At 37.6% G+C, this 22,883-nt stretch overlaps 1 protein-coding gene across 1 annotated transcript; it reads right to left on the bottom strand.

Annotated features, from left to right (window-relative positions):
- Positions 1 to 150: 150 nt before the first annotated feature.
- Positions 151 to 20,154, bottom strand: LOC140145043 (aldehyde dehydrogenase family 16 member A1-like). Its single transcript, XM_072166830.1, has 13 exons — positions 20,024 to 20,154; positions 16,959 to 17,188; positions 16,351 to 16,529; positions 15,422 to 15,684; positions 14,469 to 14,621; positions 13,044 to 13,241; positions 12,701 to 12,799; positions 11,871 to 12,113; positions 10,683 to 10,840; positions 10,157 to 10,324; positions 4,377 to 4,581; positions 2,398 to 2,583; positions 151 to 1,473 (listed from the first exon to the last, which is right to left on the bottom strand). Exons 1-13 carry the CDS (start codon positions 20,129 to 20,131, stop codon positions 1,174 to 1,176), a joined length of 2,490 nt encoding a protein of 829 aa, XP_072022931.1. The 5' UTR covers positions 20,132 to 20,154; the 3' UTR covers positions 151 to 1,173.
- Between the last annotated feature and the right edge of the window lie 2,729 nt (positions 20,155 to 22,883).

The following is a 22,883-nucleotide window of genomic DNA, read 5'->3' as shown; positions in this document are numbered from 1 at the left end:
TTCAAGAGATTTTTATACCACTGGAAACCTCTGGCTATGTAATGTTTATGTACAAAAAATTCTTGCAGATAATTTATTTGGCAAAAATATTGTCAAATTTGAATTACGTTCTGGTATACCAGGACAAAATTACAACAGTGGTCTATGAAACAGTGTAATACACACAATCATGCATAACGCGCACACGCAAAATCAGAATCAACTGAAATTTGGGGAATAAGCTTTTTTTGTGGATACTACTGAAAAATGTCATAAAAAGAGGATGCTAGTATCACGAAATACTCCTTTAAGAGAAACTATCATCTTATTATTAATTACACATAATATAACCCTGGAAGTAATACTGTTTTCCAAACACTGAACACTCTCCTCTAGCATATCATTATATGAGTACTGTATCCTGTCATTTCTCACTCTGGGTTGTTTAACTTCTTTTTAACATAGCCCATACATGGAGAAAATCCTTTTGCTGCACATCCAAAATGCATTTTAAAAGAATAATATGAAACTGCTCACAATGCATGTTATGAAGAATAATCATTGCACGTAAGATGGGTTACGGCACGGACATCACCGCATATACAAATGCTGCACTGCTGAATTTATTATATGTTGATCATAGGCAACTATAGCTTACATATGTGCAGAGGCTAAACAATGGTACAGACACCTAAATAAAAGGGTATCAAAACTATGACCTTTTAATTTCCAAATTGATAATCTTAAAATCAAAATTCCTGCAGGATGTTTGAACTGAAAATACACACGATTATGTCAGATCATATGTTTGTATCTTCCCCAGTTGAATTAGAAGCTAGATATTTTACTAGAGTATTATACACAGTGATTGAATATCCCAGATCAAATTCTGGATGGTTAGGTGATGGATTAAAAAAACTGGTTTTTTTTCTGAAAGAGGCTAAATGGCTCTAAATATCACATTAAGCTTGGAAAATCTGAAAAAAAGCTTGGAAAATCTGAAGGAAAAAATCCACTTTCATCAAAAACAGGTAAAAAATCCCCAAAATCTGGGTCATGCAATTGGGCCTGTAGCACAAAGAGATTTTTCTTTTTGACAGTACAGGATTTTGATATCTTGATGTATGGTAAGAAGATCCAACCTTTGTTTTACTGACATCATGACCATGACATTATACAGACTCAAAATGTTATTTAATTAGCATAGATGTCACCCATGGGGATCCATATATTCTTCACCTGAGTAGCATGGTAGAGGAATTCCTCACCCTGACCTTGTTGCCTATCTGACCAATCCCTATCCGATCCATAGTTCACCCATGTACGCTTCAGATTAGCTGCCGAGGTCCACTCCACGAACTTTGACCCTTCAGCTGAGCCAAAGTACCACATGGCCTGGATGTCTTGATGCTCGGCAAGATACTTTGTGAGGTGTTCACGGTTGCCTGTGAGGATGTTTACCACACCGCCTGGTAGGTCGGATGTGTCAAACACCTGTAAATAATATGAAAAAAACAACAACATTGAAGACCGAATAAAAAAGACTAATTTGCATCTGACGTCAGGGCAAAAGCATGATGTGATTGATTGCAGACCTGTGCAGTACATCATTTTTTGGTGTCAGAACGTCATACGTAAACCAGTCATTTTAATTTGGTCTTCAGCTATAAAGCAATAATGTGCCATTTAAATAAAGAATAGATTCTTATTTGTTTTCTACAAAATGTTAGTTTCCTTCCAGCACCTATAATTATTGTTAATGCGTGTATTAGCTCGCCGATCATTATGAGCTTCATGCAGCTGGGGTTTACGAATAAATTTTACGTTCGATGTAAAACTAATAGCGATAAACACAGATTATACGTCACTGATTCTTAAGTGTTTCAATGATACACATGCACAAGCGTGTCAGCCATCACTCAATCGGTGAACTTGGAATAAACCCGGAGATCTCAGGATTTTATAAAACCTTAAATTTTACTGTAATTAAAGCACTTCAGACTAAGGCTTATTATTTTATTACAATCATGCGAAAAGTATAAATTTATGCAAAATTGAGGGTATCACTGTGGAGTAAATCACACATTATGGCTTAATTATAAGTCCCTGCAAGTGGATGCTGAAATGGGTGTTAGGGAAAATGTTGTGGTATATTTTGATTTCAAATTTGCATTATGGGTGAATTTTTGATTGCACAGAACCCCCTTACCCCCTTCGGCTACAGAAACATAATATTATTAGTATGACAATACCAGACACTTTGGGAACACCATTCTTCTTGGCTGGCTGTGAACATTGCAATCCCCCCAAACAATCTTCAATAAATCATTCAGTTCAGGGAATCATTTGGGTTCTATGGTTTCACTAGCCATTTGTTTCACTAACTTTCAGTCTCTCAAACTATGCTGATACACTTACCTGGTAAAATCCCATAGCAGACAGTGGGTACTTCTCACTGGGTAGAATAAGCACTGTATTACCCCTGATAACGGCTGGTGCAAACAGAGAGACAAATGCCAGGAGTGGGTACTGGTCTGGGCAAGCTATAGCCACAACACCTACTGGCTCATGGATTTTCACTGTAGCTCCATAGAGTAAGGTTTCCTACAAAAATTTAATACAGAATGGCGTTTTATAGTGGGACCTGAACAAAGGTCATTGTCAACATCAAAACTTAATGATCAGGGTCAGTCAGACCAGGTCTAACGTTAGACCTAGTCTAACTATGTAGGTTAGACTTAGGGAGGGATCCTTTTACTCTTTTCCTCCTTTACTCCTATTACTAGTTTTAACTAGTAAAAGTTAAACTGCTTCCATCTAATATTAAGCTACATGTATTTGCTCAAAACAGGATGTACGAAAATATAGAATAAAGTATATGTAAATACCAAAAATTTCCTTCTCCGTAGGACTAACCTCCATAGCTACACCAGGTCTAAAGTTAGATCTGATCCAACTTGTTCTGTGCATTCGGACCTAAAGGTTCAATTGCTGTTAAGGCTTCACATTTTTTTTCAGCTGAGAACGCGGGGCCTAGTGGCAAATCCAAAGATGAAAAGTGGCCCACAGAAATCAGGTCACCTGCAAATCCAAAGATGAAAAGTGGCCCACAGAAAACAGGTCACCTGTTTCATTTGGTACAGTCACAATGATAAATAACACAATAAAATGGCCATAAATAATCAAATGGACAAGGGTTGCATAAAACTGGAATCATATTACAAAAACAAGGCAATATAAATATAAAGATTATGATGATTTATCTGATGATCATGACCACTAGGAGACCTGCAATACTGGAAAACAGTACCTGATGGACACAGCGCCCACCCAATGTATATGGACCTGGACCATATACACTAAAGTTCACAGATCACCAAATCCCAGCCAGGCATTAACTACATGTACATTGTGCTTCTACCCAGATTGCAAAATAAAAAGTCTGTAACAATATCCACTTGAGTAAGTACATTGATTTTACAAGTCATTAATTCATTAAGGGATCTGGAATGAGCGTTTTGATAGTATTTTTGTGGGACATGAGAGCACATCAGACATATCGAATTGCATTCTGAATACGAAGAATGTCTTTCTGATAACAAATAATTTTCAGTTTTTGAAATTCACGATATAATAACATTTTCATGACAAATTATTAAAATTTGATATTTTTCACATTTTTGATATATAACAGTCCTCAAAATAAATTTTATAAATCTACTGATATATTCTTAAAGTGTATGTAGCTGGGAGGAAAAGCTGACGATCAATTGAAAATTTTGACCTTTCATATTGAAGATATGGATTTTTTTTCCCAAAACACCAAAAAAAATTAGGTCTTCAATACGAAAGGTCAAAATTTTCAACTGATCGTCGGCTTTTCCTCTCAGCTACATACACTTTAAGAATATATCATTAGATTTATAAAATTTACTTCGAGGACTGTTAAATATCAAAAAAATGTGTATTACATTGCGAATTTCAAAACAAATAAAAATTATTTGATATCAGAAGGACATTCTTCGTATTCAGAATGCAATTCGATATGTTCATACCCCATCCCTTAATGATTTTCAATAAAAATACCAAAATATAACTCATCACATCAAACCATGTGGCCATCTCCAAAAATGCCTCACAATTTCAGATGTAATTATAGAGAGATTTTTGTGTGAAATGTTGCACACATTCCTTATTACTTTATGTATGTTCGATACGCATCATTAGTATCTTTAAATTAGGCAACCAACAGCTGCTGTGTTTTGATGTGATGCGTCAAATAATTATACAAGAATAATCAACAAGACATTCTGGTAGGTATTCAAGTAAATTTAACTACCAATATTTGCAACATTCCTTTTCCATTTGATATTTAAACAATGTCATCTTTTACATACTTGTACAGTTCCTCCATATTTATCAGCATATGCTCCCCAATAGAACAGTCTCTGTATGGACAGATCCACCTCAAGCTGTGCATACTCTAGCGTATGTCCTGTCATCTGGGCTATCTCCTTGGCAACCTCCTCACGTCGTAGCTCCAGGTTCTCTGCCATGTAATACACAATCTGTGCTCGGTTGTGTGCTGCCCTCTTGCCCCATCTGGTCAATGTGGATACAAAATATATACAAACTCACATAATTATGATTAACTTCCCATGTATCTTTGGGAGACATTGCTAATAGCTACAACCCATAACCTCCTAGCTACTTCCTGATACCATACATTTCTAGCTAAAGGCTATTCCTGGGGCTATTATGTGAAAGATTCACTAACATTGTTAGAGCTTTTAAACAGTATAGTATACAAAGAAAGAAATCAAATCAAAGTCCAAGTTTGATTGGTACAGTGGAAACTCATTAACACGAAGTTGTGCGGAATTCAAATTTTACTTCTTGTTATCAGGAGTTCGTGTTATCCAGTTCTTATAACATGTGAAATGTATGCTTGGGAATGTAAAACATACTTCTTGTTATGTATGACACATACACACTTCACTCTAGACAAGAAAAAATGCTTGGCCAGTGATATGAATGTGCCAATGCTTCTTATTCAAATTTGTGTCATTTTCATAACCTCTTGAGCAAAGGATTTCAACCTTCTTAGAACCTTAACGTTGAAGATTGAATGCCCTTGCTCTAGAGGAGTACTGTGCTGCATACAGTGTTTCATATAAGCCATTTGTTTTTCCTATTTCATCCATGTGCTACTTTGTTCTGTAACCATACCCCAGAATCTATCCTAACAGCTAAACCTAACATCATAAATCATTGGCCCTAGCCCTAATATATGATAATCAAAATCCCAATAAAATCATGTAATAACTGTGGACCAATTAGGAGAACAAAGTGGCAATACATCATATCATAGCCTCATGCCTGCTACAAGCCTGATTTACTCACCCCGGTGGTGTCTATTTAACAGCTAACCTAACATCATCTTAACCCAAGTCCCTAAATCATGTAATAAATGTGGACCAATTAGGAGACTAAAGTGGCAATACATCATATCATAGCCTCATGCCTGCTACAAGCCTGATTTACTCACCCCGGTGGTGCCTATTTAACAGCTAACATCATCTTAACCCAAGTCCCTAAATCATGTAATAACTGTGGACCAATTAGGAGACTAAAGTGGCAATACATCATATCATAGCCTCATGCCTGCTACAAGCTTGATTTACTCACCCTGGTGGTGCCTATTTAACAGCTAACCTCATCTTAACCCAAGTCCCTAAATCATGTAATAACTGTGGACCAATTAGGAGAACAAAGTGGCAATACATCATATCATAGCCTCATGCCTGCTACAAGCCTGATTTACTCACCCCGGTGGTGCCTATTTAACAGCTAACATCATCTTAACCCAAGTCCCTAAATCATGTAATAAATGTGGACCAATTAGGAGACTAAAGTGGCAATACATCATATCATAGCCTCATGCCTGCTACACGCCTGATTTACTCACCCCGGTGGTGCCTATTTAACAGCTAACCTCATCTTAACCCAAGTCCCTAAATCATGTAATAACTGTGGACCAATTAGGAGACTAAAGTGGCAATACATCATATCATAGCCTCATGCCTGCTACAAGCCTGATTTACTCACCCTGGTGGTGCCTATTTAACAGCTAACATCATCTTAACCAAAGTCCCTAAATCATGTAATAAATGTGGACCAATTAGGAGACTAAAGTGGCAATACATCATATCATAGCCTCATGCCTGCTACACGCCTGATTTACTCACCCTGGTGGTGCCTATTTAACAGCTAACATCATCTTAACCAAAGTCCATAAATCATGTAATAACTGTGGACCAATTAGGAGACTAAAGTGGCAATACATCATATCATAGCCTCATGCCTGCTACACGCTTGATTTACTCACCCTGGTGGTGCCTATTTAACAGCTAACCTCATCTTAACCCAAGTCCCTAAATCATGTAATAACTGTGGACCAATTAGGAGAACAAAGTGGCAATACATCATATCATAGCCTCATGCCTGCTACAAGCCTGATTTACTCACCCCGGTGGTGCCTATTTAACAGCTAACCTCATCTTAACCAAAGTCCCTAAATCATGTAATAACTGTGGACCAATTAGGAGAACAAAGTGGCAATACATCATATCATAGCCTCATGCCTGCTACACGCCTGATTTACTCACCCCGGTGGTGCCTATTTAACAGCTAACATCATCTTAACCCAAGTCCCTAAATCATGTAATAACTGTGGACCAATTAGGAGACTAAAGTGGCAATACATCATATCATAGCCTCATGCCTGCTACAAGCCTGATTTACTCACCCCGGTGGTGCCTATTTAACAGCTAACATCATCTTAACCCAAGTCCCTAAATCATGTAATAAATGTGGACCAATTAGGAGACTAAAGTGGCAATACATCATATCATAGCCTCATGCCTGCTACAAGCCTGACTTACTCACCCCGGTGGTGCCTATTTAACAGCTAACATCATCTTAACCCAAGTCCCTAAATCATGTAATAAATGTGGACCAATTAGGAGACTAAAGTGGCAATACATCATATCATAGCCTCATGCCTGCTACAAGCCTGATTTACTCACCCTGGTGGTGTCTATTTAACAGCTAACCTAACATCATCTTAACCCAAGTCCATAAATCATGTAATAAATGTGGACCAATTAGGAGACTAAAGTGGCAATACATCATCATATCATAGCCTCATGCCTGCTACAAGCCTGATTTACTCGCCCCGGTGGTGCCTATTTAACAGCTAACCTCATGTTAACCAAAGTCCCTAAATCATGTAATAACTGTGGACCAATTAGGAGAACAAAGTGGCAATACATCATATCATAGCCTCATGCCTGCTACACGCCTGATTTACTCACCCCGGTGGTGCCTATTTAACAGCTAACATCATCTTAACCCAAGTCCCTAAATCATGTAATAACTGTGGACCAATTAGGAGACTAAAGTGGCAATACATCATATCATAGCCTCATGCCTGCTACAAGCCTGATTTACTACTCAGCTAACATCATCTTAACCCAAGTCCCTAAATCATGTAATAAATGTGGACCAATTAGGAGACTAAAGTGGCAATACATCATATCATAGCCTCATGCCTGCTACACGCCTGATTTACTCACCCCGGTGGTGCCTATTTAACAGCTAACATCATCTTAACCCAAGTCCCTAAATCATGTAATAAATGTGGACCAATTAGGAGACTAAAGTGGCAATACATCATATCATAGCCTCATGCCTGCTACACGCCTGATTTACTCACCCCGGTGGTGCCTATTTAACAGCTAACATCATCTTAACCCAAGTCCCTAAATCATGTAATAACTGTGGACCAATTCTGAGACTAAAGTGGCAATACATCATATCATAGCCTCATGCCTGCTACACGCCTGATTTACTCACCCTGGTGGTGTCTATTTAACAGCTAACCTAACATCATCTTAACCCAAGTCCATAAATCATGTAATAAATGTGGACCAATTAGGAGACTAAAGTGGCAATACATCATATCATAGCCTCATGCCTGCTACAAGCCTGATTTACTCACCCCGGTGGTGCCTATTTAACAGCTAACCTCATGTTAACCAAAGTCCCTAAATCATGTAATAACTGTGGACCAATTAGGAGAACAAAGTGGCAATACATCATATCATAGCCTCATGCCTGCTACACGCCTGATTTACTCACCCCGGTGGTGCCTATTTAACAGCTAACATCATCTTAACCCAAGTCCCTAAATCATGTAATAACTGTGGACCAATTAGGAGACTAAAGTGGCAATACATCATATCATAGCCTCATGCCTGCTACAAGCCTGATTTACTCACCCCGGTGGTGCCTATTTAACAGCTAACATCATCTTAACCCAAGTCCCTAAATCATGTAATAAATGTGGACCAATTAGGAGACTAAAGTGGCAATACATCATATCATAGCCTCATGCCTGCTACACGCCTGATTTACTCACCCCGGTGGTGCCTATTTAACAGCTAACATCATCTTAACCCAAGTCCCTAAATCATGTAATAAATGTGGACCAATTAGGAGACTAAAGTGGCAATACATCATATCATAGCCTCATGCCTGCTACACGCCTGATTTACTCACCCCGGTGGTGCCTATTTAACAGCTAACATCATCTTAACCCAAGTCCCTAAATCATGTAATAACTGTGGACCAATTCGGAGACTAAAGTGGCAATACATCATATCATAGCCTCATGCCTGCTACACGCCTGATTTACTCACCCTGGTGGTGCCTATTTAACAGCTAACATCATCTTAACCCAAGTCCCTAAATCATGTAATAACTGTGGACCAATTAGGAGAACAAAGTGGCAATACATCATATCATAGCCTCATGCCTGCTACAAGCCTGATTTACTCACCCCGGTGGTGCCTATTTAACAGCTAACATCATCTTAACCCAAGTCCCTAAATCATGTAATAACTGTGGACCAATTAGGAGACTAAAGTGGCAATACATCATATCATAGCCTCATGCCTGCTACAAGCTTGATTTACTCACCCTGGTGGTGCCTATTTAACAGCTAACATCATCTTAACCCAAGTCCCTAAATCATGTAATAAATGTGGACCAATTAGGAGACTAAAGTGGCAATACATCATATCATAGCCTAATGCCTGCTACAAGCCTGATTTACTCACCCCGGTGGTGCCTATTTAACAGCTAACATCATCTTAACCCAAGTCCCTAAATCATGTAATAACTGTGGACCAATTAGGAGAACAAAGTGGCAATACATCATATCATAGCCTCATGCCTGCTACACGCTTGATTTACTCACCCCGGTGGTGCCTATTTAACAGCTAACATCATCTTAACCCAAGTCCCTAAATCATGTAATAAATGTGGACCAATTAGGAGAACAAAGTGGCAATACATCATATCATAGCCTCATGCCTGCTACAAGCCTGATTTACTCACCCCGGTGGTGCCTATTTAACAGCTAACATCATCTTAACCCAAGTCCCTAAATCATGTAATAAATGTGGACCAATTAGGAGACTAAAGTGGCAATACATCATATCATAGCCTCATGCCTGCTACAAGCCTGATTTACTCACCCCGGTGGTGCCTCACCCCGGTGGTGCCTATTTAACAGCTAACATCATCTTAACCAAAGTCCCTAAATCATGTAATAACTGTGGACCAATTAGGAGAACAAAGTGGCAATACATCATATCATAGCCTCATGCCTGCTACACGCCTGATTTACTCACCCTGGTGGTGCCTATTTAACAGCTAACATCATCTTAACCCAAGTCCCTAAATCATGTAATAACTGTGGACCAATTAGGAGACTAAAGTGGCAATACATCATATCATAGCCTCATGCCTGCTACACGCCTGATTTACTCACCCCGGTGGTGCCTATTTAACAGCTAACATCATCTTAACCCAAGTCCCTAAATCATGTAATAACTGTGGACCAATTAGGAGAACAAAGTGGCAATACATCATATCATAGCCTCATGCCTGCTACAAGCCTGATTTACTCACCCGGTGGTGCCTATTTAACAGCTAACATCATCTTAACCCAAGTCCCTAAATCATGTAATAACTGTGGACCAATTAGGAGAACAAAGTGGCAATACATCATATCATAGCCTCATGCCTGCTACACGCCTGATTTACTCACCCTGGTGCTGCCTTATGTGCCGCTTCTACTGCATTCCTCACATCTTTTCTGTTGGCATCGGATACTACAGCCATCACTTCACCAGAAGGAGACAAAACCTGTCTAGAATACATCCCATCTGGCCTCTTCTGTGCTCCACCATAGTACAACTTGTATGTACGGTCAATACTGTTGAGGACAAAATAGAGAGTTTGATTTCAAGAGTCTTGGATGGTTACTAAGTATATGTACATTAATAGTCATGATTAAGGCCTTATAACAATCATTTAAAGGGCATTATCAGTTCAGTGTAAGAGTGTGACTTGGACTTTTAAATAACAAACCTTATTTCAGACTTTTCAAACCTGGCCATATATCCCTATTTTTTACTGAACCTGGGTTTTCATCTTCCCAGGGCCTAGGCCATCACATCTACAAGATAGATCTGGTCCAGCTATCAGTAATCCAGATAGCCACGGGCATTCAATTGGATTGCAAAGAAATCAAACACCATACCACACTGTTCTCCTGTAGCACTAACACTAACCTTGGCAATTGATGTCCAGCAACAACAATTTGAGAACTCTTGGGATCAGCAACAGATGGGACAGCAGGGACATAGTTACCAAAAACTTTCATGTCCACATCTACTGGAGTTGGTCTGTACTTCTTGGACCAGGAAGGCATCACATACTCATATAAGCCCTGTATATTAAAGAAAGGATATGAACATGTTACTGGATGAAATTTAAACAAAAACAAAAGCTTGTGAACTTACCCATTCGTTTGTCACAGTATATCAAACTCTACTGAATAAAAGTTGACGTCGCTTAACAAAATGAAAGTGGAATGTTAAAGGGCAAAAGACATCCACCTATACAATGCATAGTAATCTGACAATCTTGGTCCATACACAAGCTTGTTGTATTTTTGCAAATAAAAATACTTCATTACCTGTTCTTGTCTCTTTTTTTGCTAGGCCTGCTATATTGATAGTCACCAAACAAATCTTCCCTGCCCCATACAGCACCTGATGGCAATTTATTCTATCCCTCAAATCAGCAAAGACTGGACAAATTTCATCCTTGCACATTGAACGGCACCTACTTATTTAATCACCTACTTTGAGACTCATTATTAGCTCAGACTTAATTTCTCCAATTTGTTTGCTTCTACTCGCCCAATCCACACTAATCTTGTAAATTTGGAGTAAAAGAGTATACCGACCCTAATTGAGACCTGTTCCCACAAAATGAGTGGAAAGTCCCCAAAGATGCTAAGACAAATAAACATGCCACAAATTAAACAAAAATCTCAGGGAAAAGTCAACATTTGAACACCAAATGAGAAATTTAGATTGACATGTCCAGTATCATTTTAAAGCTTATGATCTGAAGAATAGGAATCTTCTACCTGTTTTAGTTAACACTCCCATTTACTCATCTAGCGGGTGTCCCGCTAGCTGGACTATAACTAGGAAATCAATTCAGTGACTCTCATTTTGTGAGGTACAGGTCTCAATTTGAAAATTCTAGAAAGTTTTAAACTGTTTTAAACATGAATGAAGTGAGACAGCAGAAAAATAAAGTTATAGTAGGCCTATACTTGTTTTGCCTACGACTTTAAAATTTCATTCAAAAATCAGACCGACCCTGTTTTCCACAGAGGTTAAGCAAACAATGTTTTGTTCTTGGTATACATGTACACCAGCTCATGAGTCCTAAACTGTACAAACCTCTTTGCCTCCATCCCTGCCATACCCACTGTGTCTATAACCACCAAATCCTGCTGCAGCATCAAACATATTATGTCCATTAATCCATACAGCACCAGCTTTCATACTCAAAGCTACTTCTAAACCCAGACTGACTTTCTCTGTCCATACACTGGCTGCTAATCCATAGTTGGTATTGTTGCCAAGGGCCACTGCTTCTTTGGCAGTTCGGAAAGGAAGGACAACAAGTACTGGTCCAAAGATCTGCAAATAAAAGAAGCATGTGGGACAAAACTTTTTTTTTTCTTTAATATAAGAGCCACAATTTTTGTTTGTGTCAAATTGAATACCAGTACATTGTACATGTATATTAGTTATTATATTAATACGGAATCGTATTTGTGTTTCCCTATTTTGATGTGAAGTATGTGAAGTCTTCCTTTGGCCTTTTTGGTTTTGCAACAAGTTTCATCACTGGATGAAGATACTATTTTGCTAGTAACAGTGATACTAAAAGAGTCTAGCTGTTCTGTTTTTTGTAAGTTATTTGAGATTCAATTTTATATTAGCAGTACACATGAATCATGTGAGACAATTTAATGGAATTTAAAGAAATTGAATTCAGTTGGAATTTCAGCTCAAGCGTCTTGCTTCAGATATCTGAAACTATTTAAACAATTAGTCACTTGTTATAGGTCAAGAATTATAAGACTGATGTATGTCCGAGTGTAATGCATTTTTTGACAGATTACCTTTGTCATTATAACAATATACAGAAAACTTAAAGGTTCTCAACTTCTCATGTGCTAAGTTGTGTATGGCTTCTTTAAACCTTAACACACAATACCTACCTCCTCCATTACAACTCTGGATGATGTCTGCACATTATTGATGACAGTTGGTGGGTAATAACAACCTTGTTTAGGTACACAATCCCAGTTTTGTATTATCTGTAAGAACAAAATGTCATTTTAGTTTTCATTGTTATCTTGATTTACACACTAGTTAAATGCATCAGATATAGTTGTACTTTATTGATTATCATGAGCCGAGAACAATACTTCTTTCTTTGAACCAGGAAACACGTAAATTTTGGCAACAAAAAAGAGGAAATCAGCTGAAAAGAGGAACTCTCACATCCCTGCAAATATTGCATTTTTTTAAATTATTTATTTATTGAAAATACACACTTACCTCCGCTCCCTCACTCCTAGCCTCCTCCACATACTGCTCTACAGTCTTCTTCTGTGAAGGGTCTACAATGGCCCCCATATCTACTGATTTGTCGAGTGAGTCTCCTAGTCGGAGGTTAAGGATCCGGTCTCTTAGCTTGTCTACAAGGGCTGGTGCAACCGTCTCCTGAACAATAAGTCTAGATCCTGCACTGCACACCTTATTTTATGAATGGAAATTTAAAAAAAAATATTATTTTTAATGTCAAATTAACATTAGGTTTCACTGCCTGAACATAATTAATTACAACTTGAATTCCCTCCTGAGGTTGGTATCTGTCACTGAGGTGACCAGATCACCAGGCTGTCATTGTAGCTAGAGGCAGTATATGACACACATGGGTCAATGAGTTACATGACCTTGTGTGGTATTTAGTTCCCGGGAAGTGAGTTATTACCGTCGATTAAGTTGAAAAAGGAGGTGAGACATGATCAATTGTGTTCAGGCAGTGAAACCTAATGAATTTGAAATTTCAATGAATGAGGAAGCCAAAGAGAAGGGTCTTTAGAGAAGGGTCTCTAAAACAGGGTCTCATTTGTGTGACAATTGCTGTCTGTGAGGATCAAGACAAGGGAGCACACAGAATTTTAGACTACAAAAAGGAAAACAAAGATAAAAATGTTGATAAAGAAAAGAAAATCTAAGTTAAAAATAGCTATTAAATATATGCGTATATTAGTGTGACAGCTGTTGTATTGTGAAGGTCTAGAATTGAAAATTATGCAATGTTTTGTTAGAATTAAATAATCACATCAAACAACCCCAAGCTATAATTGGGGTCAAATACACATAAACAAGACTTCCTTGCAGCTGGTGTCATTTTCTCATTTATGAAAAAAGGAGAAAGTGTTTATGACAGAAAGCCCAATAGTGTTTATACTTATTGCAGTCAGAGATCGCAGGCTCATCTATGCGACATCTTTAAGGGTAGACGATTTTCATTATCTAGATCAATATATTATTGAAAATTAACACCTTGATGTTTTGCAAAAGGCCATTCTACAAATCGTATATTTTGCAAACTTGCTTAATTTATTGTTGTTAATGAGTTATGTACGTTTTACAAAAGTGTTGTTGTTTCAGCCCTCTTTACAACGTAACTCAGGAACCGCAGCACCTATAAAAGTATATATGTGATATTTTAATTCTTCTACACGCTCGCTATGAATTGAGCAATGCAGTTTTTGCCAAAGCGCACTACCATTCGTAAGATGCTGTGACCTACCAAATCACAACAGTTTAAAATAATTAATAACCTTAAAGCACACATCTATTATGTAAATGGTTTTAGTGAAAGCTTGTGATTTGCAAAATGTGCACAAATTGGCAATGAACTTCTCTCTCATTTCACTGACTGCACTTCATGCCATAAAAGCTTTACAATACCTGTCCTTGGTTAAACCAGATGGCATCCACTACGCCTTCCACAGCAGAGTCCAAATCAGCTGAATCAAAGACAACAAACGGTGATTTGCCACCAAGTTCTAGAGACAGCTTCTTGCCCGTTCCTGCTGTGGCTCGTCTCAAGATCTGGCCAACCTATATACAGCAAAAAATAATTATGCACAATAAATTACACGGTTGTACTTGATTTTATATATCTTTCAGTGATTCTAATACTATGCTGTAAAAAAAAACCCAATGATTTGGGCAAATGGTGAGAATCTGCATAATTTGTCAATATACTGATAAACAGCCATTGCAAGAATTTGGTCTGACACAAACAGAAACAACAAGTGATCTCCACATCTTCTTACACTTCCAAATTACAACAAGATCCCATAACTTTGAATAGAGGATGGACAATAGTCTTGCTTCGGTTATGAACTATGTTATAATTATATACATTTCAGTATTTCTTCAACATGTAGGCCTAACAGGAAGTCAGTTACACCTTTAAGGGGGTACTACCTTGCCCAATTTTGTGCCTATTTTTGCATTTTTCTCAAAAATTATAGCACATTGGTGACAAGTAAGATATGTTTATTATAGGGGCAAGGACTGCAACTACTGCAACTCAAGGCAAGTAGTTATTGATTTATTGATCAAATACTGGTTTTCCCTCATTTTTGACTGTAACTCCACAACTGCTGTCTGTGCTGAAATAAATTTACCAGTGCAGTAGTTGTAGTCCTTGCCCCTATAATATAAATATCTTACTTGTCACCAATGCCATATAATTTTTGAGAAAAATGCAAAAATATGCACAAAATTGGCCAGGGGTGTAGTACCCCCTTAACTACAACCATAGCCTCTGAGAAGAACAGACCAAGGATTGCACTGCATGCTGCAAAATATAATAAAGTAAAAAATGTATTTTCCCATATGGCTAATCTTACCTCAGTCGATCCAGTAAATGCTACCTTATCCACATCCCCATGAGTCGCCAGCTTACTACCGAATGCACCACCCCCTGTCACTACATTGAACACACCTGGTGGGAGACCAGCCTCAGCACAGATCTGAGCTAAGAGCAGGGCACTAAGTCGTGTGAATGTAGCTGGTTTCAAGATGATTGTGTTACCCATAGCAAGGGCTGGGCAAACTTTCCATGTTAGTAACATCAGAGGGAAGTTCCATGGTACAATTGCCCCTACAACACCTGAAGAATAAAACGTTGATTTTACATGTCTGATAAGAATGACTGCATTGTTACCAGAGTAAGGCTGTTATAAATGAAAGATGATTTCTTTGGTATGTTTGTAAAATATTCTGCAACATCTATAGAGCCAAAGTATAAAAGCTTATTCTGAGTGAGAGATTTCTTTAAAATCCCTCGTTCCTACTTCTGTTCATCCATCCATCCATAAATTTCATTTAGTTTTGAAATGCCACTCCAGGAATTGAGTTTTTCAGAATGTCAAGGAATAAATGCAAATTTTTTATCGTTTCAATTCCATACTATAATAGTATCGGTATATGTATCCAAAAATGCATTATGCTACAATGTGGGTTTAGCTGGATGCAAAAAAAGTTTGAAAACTTTTCAAAATTCCTAAACACAAATAAATCTAAATAGATAAGTTGACTTGTGACGTCAATGCCTGGCAGTATGTGTACGCATCCTCACAATTATTTCGATTGCTTTTTGCCTGGCAGTATGCGTGCGCATCATATTTTGTTCAGGGCCTGTACTTTTAAAATTCCTGCCGCATCAAAATAAGGCTATTGAACAATGAAGTGGTTGTATGCAGTTCCCTCAAGCATATCGATATACCAGTCCCTGGCCTTTGTTGATAAACATTGAGGTCAACTCATCTATACCTACCAACTGATTTCCATCCTGTCATTTCTGTATCCATAAGTTCAGCCCATCCAGCATGATGATAGAAATGTCTGACAACTAATGGTGTGTCTGCATCACGAGATTCACGGATTGGTTTGCCATTGTCCAAGCTCTCTATCACACTCAACAGACGCTGATGCTTCTGGATATGACGTGCCACGCTGTGAAGGAAACATTTCAGGAGAGGCGATAACTGTGATATTCATCACTGTTTTTATTTCTAGAAAGTACATATGTCCAGCAAGTTGGCAGCCGAATCCAACCCTTGTCTTGTTTTGGAACCTTTTTGATGTTCTCTTTGTGATTTTTTGCTTAAGGCATCTCTTATAATTTTCAATGTTGATTCTGCCTTGCATTTGCAAAATGCTGTCAAAATAAAGGTCCTGCTGATGCTGATTAGTGGTAGAAGCAAAAATATGGGGAAATAGTCCCACTTTTGTTTGCCAGTCAGGGCAATCATACTCATTCAGGAAAATATACGGTTTTTGACATAAAGTTTGGCTTTAGTTTGGGGTGTGTCATCAGGGAAATTTAAATTTAAAAGCATCTCTCTCTCAACAGATGAAACTGAAACTATAAAAATCACTAACCTATACAGATGTCTTGCCCTGACATGGCCAGGCATTTTACTCCATGAATCGTATGCCTTTCGTGCCGCACCAACCGCCAACTCCACATCTTCCTCTTCTCCTTGGACTGTCGTTGCCAACGTTTCACCTGTAGATGGCGCTTTGGTCACATACACTTTGCGCCCTTCTGGATGCACCCATTTGTTATTAATGAAGTGACCAAGTTTACGATTGTGACTTTCTAACCATGCCTGAAAATGAAAATGCAGCATTAAAATTATTGGCACCAGAACATGTACATTTGCATTGTGATAAGTACTCGAGCAAGTGGTTTGACATCATCCTCTCACAACGATTACGACGGGCGATTGCATCAAAAATATTGCTAAAATTACACTTTTTTAAACAAAATTTTAGACTGGTCAAAATAGGTATATTTTACTCAAAAGACCAATATTTTAAAACAGAATAAATAACAAAAAAAAAAAAAAAGATATGCAGTATACGATGATACACACCCCAAATAAAATCATTGTCATGATTGTTAAATAAAGACTGCACAAAAAGTAACTCAGCTGTTATAAATACGCCTATAGATTCAGAACTAATAATTGTTTTCACAATATTTCAACATAGCGAGAAGGATGATTTATTTACACGCATTTTGATACCCCATTCGTCAAATGTCGTTCAATATTAACAACACATAGTGCTTTTACAGACAAATACCCGAATTTAAAAGTTGCAGTTTACAGCGATCAATGGTTATAATGCCAGCACTGTAAACACGTAAAGCCCGCCATTATCTTCGCGCTTACTTCAAATCAATACAAATAACTGCAACTTTTAAATTGGGGTATTTTTCTTTCAAAACACTGCTGTATTGTCAATATTGAACAAAATTGGACAAATTTGGTATCAAAATGCGCGTAAATAAGTCATCCTTCTTTTTATGTTGAAATATTGTGAAAACAATTATTAGTTCTGAATCTATAGGCGTATTTATAACAGCTGAGTTACTTTTTGTGCAGACTGTAGATCCCAGACACCTACTGACCTAGTGCTGTCGTTGACATGCCTTATGTTGACATGTCAACATCGGCACGTATCCCGACATGTCGACATCAAAAAAAAAATTCTAAAATTTCTTTTTTCTTTTTTTTTAATTTTCAAAAATATTTTTGGCCAGAAAAGCAAGTTATAGGCCCAAAATTACTTGTTATTCAAGGTTGGAAACCAGAGAAATACTGCTACTAAAAATTTTTTTTAAATGCCAATTTTTTTTTACAAAGTTGGATAAATTTGTATATTTTGATTACCTTTGCTTCTAGTGAACAGTCAGGGACACATTGAATTAGTATGCATTGCCAGCTGTTCAATAGAAGCAAAAGTAATTAAAATGTACAACTGTATCCAACTTTGTAAAAAAAAATTTAAAGAATTTTGTTGACACTGTCGACGTCGGTATATGAATTATATCGACATGTCGATGATGTCGACATTAAAAAACGGTGCCGACAACAGCACAGTACCGACACCTGTACCATTACTCGAGAAGTTAACTCTAGCTTCGAATTTGCATACAACGATAGTAAATGCATTCCATGCTAGAGTGCGTTGCTATCGTTTTTCGGTCAGACAGCGGTGCAATTTTTTGCAACAGAGGTTATTTATTCTGTAACTTAGGTTGAAATTTGGATGAAAGTTATTTTGATGAGTCAATTGTATCTTTTGAGCAAGATTTGCCTATTTTGGACAGTCTTAAAATTTGGCTGAAGTGTAATTTTGGCAACTTTTTTATGCGATCGCCTGTCGTGATCGGCTGTGTTTACTTCTGAAATTCCATTGCTTTACACGGTGTTATGCTTCAGCGAATCCGACTAGATTTTGGTTTCTAGCCTAGAATGTGAAGCTATCGGTGATGAATTCTTGGCTAGATTTCTCGAGCAACTGTACCGGTACTAGATGGCTATCGTACTCGCGTCACTGACATGACCAGTGAAAAAACATGTACCGGTACGGTAGGGTTTCTACTAGTACTATGGCGCTCTAGCTGAAATACAGCAAAATAACATGGAAGCTAAATTTTCAGAAAAAAGGGGGTCATTCGGTGTTGGCAATGTCAAAAATGGTGTGATTTTGTTTGGGAGCGTCCAAAATTTCACATCACTGACAATCAAAAATAGCTTTTTACCAAATTTTACAGTACAAAATAGACAAAACTCATTTATTTTGCTCAAAATGCATGCAAACTTCGCACATTTAGTTATTTGTGAAAACGCGAATGCAAATTGAGGTCATTAATATCTCACAATTGACCGCAAAATGCGTAATTGTTCCAATGTCGCACACAATTGACCGGCGTTTGCATGGTGTTGTGCGTTGAACAAACTGCGCGCGTGCTGGCTGCTATATTTGAATTGCGCGCTACCATATTTGCACCGATTGTGATACGCACTTTTGTTATTGGTCGTCCTATTTTAGCCTGATCGATTTTTGGAACTTAGGGAAGATGTAAAAATCATCTATTTTCATAAACTTTTGAGCAAAAATTTGTGTTATTTTGTAAGGTGAAGAGATTAAAGTGACGGTTATGAATGAGGTTAATCATGTTAATAACGTCTTTGCATCGGTATTAATATACTGTATGTCGGGCATTGTGAAAAATCTAAACATTTTGCTTTGGACCTCGGAATATTCCTCGGTTCCAAAGGCAAAATGTTTGGATTTTTCACAGTCAATGCCCTCCAAATTACCGATGCGCAGTTATTAACCTCTAAGAAAGTATTGTATCCAAAACCAAGGTTGTGCGTTCGCGTTGTACCTTAAAATATATGCGATTTACGATCGCGGTTGGATCAAGTACAGCTGTTGAAAGCTATAGTTATTTTAACATGTCATGTATACATGTACATACACATCACATCACCGGGTCACATCATATGAAGATATATGTATGTTCATGTAAATGATCATAAAATCTAAAAATGTTCATGTGTTTAAGCTTACCTAGCTAAAGGCTACACCCACACCCAATACAAAACATGATTTTGTTACTAAATACCACTATCTATTAAAAATCGTACCTGAGCAGCACTTGGTGCTTCTGGGTTTGGTCCATAGTCCATAGATTCGAAGATATCAGCCACTGAATTCGATGATGAATTTACCTGAGATGCAGAACTGGCCGCCATGTTTGTTGACGTGAAATGAAAATGACCTCGGCCTTTTCATAAAAAAAATCCCTTTAAAAGGGATGTGCAAATGATGTACATGTAGGCCTATATAGGGTAAGATGGAGGTAAGTGGCACAGTGGGGTAAGTGGGACACTTGCTATACTAGATCTTCATTGCAGCACTAAATCCACCAATACGATACCGAATGGTGACTTACCCCATTGCTATGTATAATCTTATTTATTTCCTGTAGGGCCTAGGTATACAAAAATGCAGAAAACCTTTGACGAGCGCGTATTGTAAGGATACATCGCGTATTGACTGCGTTGCACGCACTTGTCTCTGATTGGCTGCTGAGGCGATCTGTTGTTGCTGAGTGGAAATGTATGAATGAACTGTGCGCCGTACGCGTTGTTAGCGCCGAATTTGCAACATCACGGTAGTCGCGCTCGTCAAAGGTTTGCTGCATTTTAGTATAGCTACGGTATGTTATAATTTGACTGCTTTTTATTGGTATTTGAGCTGCGGGAGATTGAGACCAACACTCCCTTGATGTGGCGGCCAACTTTGAGGAATTATACTTCAGAGGCTCCGGAAGATTTTTACTATGGGGGGAGGAGCACAATTTTTGGCCTGCTCCGGAACGCGAAACGCTGAAGGGGGTGGGTGCGGGAGGGGGAGTTTTTGAAATTCATACATTTTATGTAGGCCTATATGAATTCTACCTTACATTTTGAATTATACCTACAATTATGAATATTACCTTAGAATTATGAATTTGATCCTTATTTTTTTTTATTTTACCCCAAAATTATGAATTTTACCTCAGATTATTGGGAGGGGGGTACTTGGGCCCCCTCGCCAAAATCATTGAGGCCCCCCCGGTTCGGGAGCCACTGTACCGTAAAATGGGGGTAACTTTTGGCACTTTTCAGAGTTTTTAAACAACTGCTTCCAAACAAAACCTAATTAACTCTTTTTTATGACATTCGGGTTCCCCACTACACTTTGAAGTTGAAATTGATTTTTAATAATTTTGTAAGGGTGCCCTAGGGGTTAAAAATAGCCTGACCAACGTTACCCCGCATTTGGGGCAACTTTGTTCAGAGTATTACCGTACATTCCATGAAGGAAAAAAAATCAAAAAAATTGATCTTCGCTGTAGGCCTATATGGGCAAGTTTTTTTTGGTGACATTTTGTATTGTTTTTTGTGACATTTGACAGCTTTTAAAATTAATCAAGCACATATCCTTGCTCACAAATAAATAACAAATTGACACCAAATATGACTAAAAACAATGTACGAAAATATGACCATTTAAAAAAATATATTTGACCGACCAAAGTTACCCCGCTGACCGAAGGTACCCCATTTTACGGTACTTATTTCTTACCAAATATAGAGATAATATATTTCATTTACCATAAAAAAGAACACTTTTTACAATAGCAGAAAATCATGATGAAATCATGCAATTTAGCCAATTAGGGCCTATTTAGTATGGTGTCCCACTTACCGCATCCACTTGGGGTAGGTGGGACAGTGGTTCTTGAAATTAATTTTTGATACAAAAATAACAAATTTACTAAGTAAAATTGCATATAATGCCGCCAAATCGTGGTTTTTGGGGGTTTTGTCACCAAAAACCAAGAAAAAAAATCTTGTCTCATGTAGTAGTATTACTATTGTTTTGTTATAATTATATGTTAATAATGCCCAAATGCTCAAAAAAATATGTTCTTTTAATGTAATAATATCATAAATATAATAAATTATGTGTCAAATTTAACCCTACCCCTTATGTGTCCCACTACTCCAAAGTGTTGGGGTAAGTGGGACAATTGAGTCCAATCTTTATTCACTTACATGAGTTTTATATCCAATAATATCTTTAAGTGTCCCACTTACCCCATCTTACCCTACAGAGCTCTGTTGCAAAAGCCCCAATACATCCACTTTTGATATAACACTGGATCGATTGAGCCCATATTTTAAAACTCATAGCAAGACCAATAAATATTGGGCGTAAAGCATTCAATTTTATCATTATTATGTTTTGGATCCAATATTTTCACACACTTGGATTCATCAAAACATAATAATGGCTGAAATTGTGTTATTGATATATGACATTATAGTGTGGGTAAAAATACACATGTTGGTGGTTGTTTGACCTTCATACCACTTTCCCTTCTGAGATGTCGTGTATTTCCCGTTTGGGAAATCTTAGGAAAATGATCCGGAAATCTGAACTTAATGAATACAAAAATTTAGGAAAATATTTTTTTTTTTTTTTGTTTGGCTTAATAATCTGTAACTATATGTCTATTGAAACCAAATGGAACTGTTTTGGGGTCACTATGTTTGAAAAAAAAATCATTGTAGCTTCGAAAATGCTCAAAAATGTCATTTTGCCGAAAAATTCATAATTTAAAAAGTAATGAGATTTCAGTTTTTCTTTTTTGATTTTGAAAGCATTAGTCAAGTTACCTAAAGGAATGCAAACAAACAAACGGTTTCTAGAAAAGGGTAAATTTATTTTGTTGCAAAACTCGCCCTTAGGCCCTACATCCACAAAAGGCGCGATATAAAATAAATAATAAAATAAATAGGAAGGCTTGAAAATTGTACCAAACCTATTCTTCTGGTCATCAACACTTTATCCGAACCCAAATTGAATCGAACATAGGCCCCATGACAGGGTGTAATTCCCATTATTCCAGTAATTCCTAAATGTTCCCTGTAAGTCCATATTATTCCCAACTAA

Source organism: Amphiura filiformis, unplaced genomic scaffold (assembly GCF_039555335.1).
Source record: "Amphiura filiformis unplaced genomic scaffold, Afil_fr2py scaffold_121, whole genome shotgun sequence".
Lineage (NCBI taxonomy): Eukaryota > Metazoa > Echinodermata > Ophiuroidea > Amphilepidida > Amphiuridae > Amphiura > Amphiura filiformis.
The sequence above is the reverse complement of the archived record's forward strand: the minus strand, read 5'-3'. Positions and strand labels throughout refer to the sequence as shown.

Coding starts and splice junctions, on each gene's coding strand:
- LOC140145043 (XM_072166830.1), bottom strand. CDS start 20,131: ATGGCGGCCAGTTCTGCATCTCAGGTAAATTCATCATCGAATTCAGTG. Junction 13,242..14,468: donor TCTGGTTTAACCAAGGACAG/GTATTGTAAAGC, acceptor TCATAAAATAAG/GTGTGCAGTGCAGGATCTAG. Junction 1,474..2,397: donor CTGCTATGGGATTTTACCAG/GTAAGTGTATCA, acceptor TATTATTTACAG/GTGTTTGACACATCCGACCT.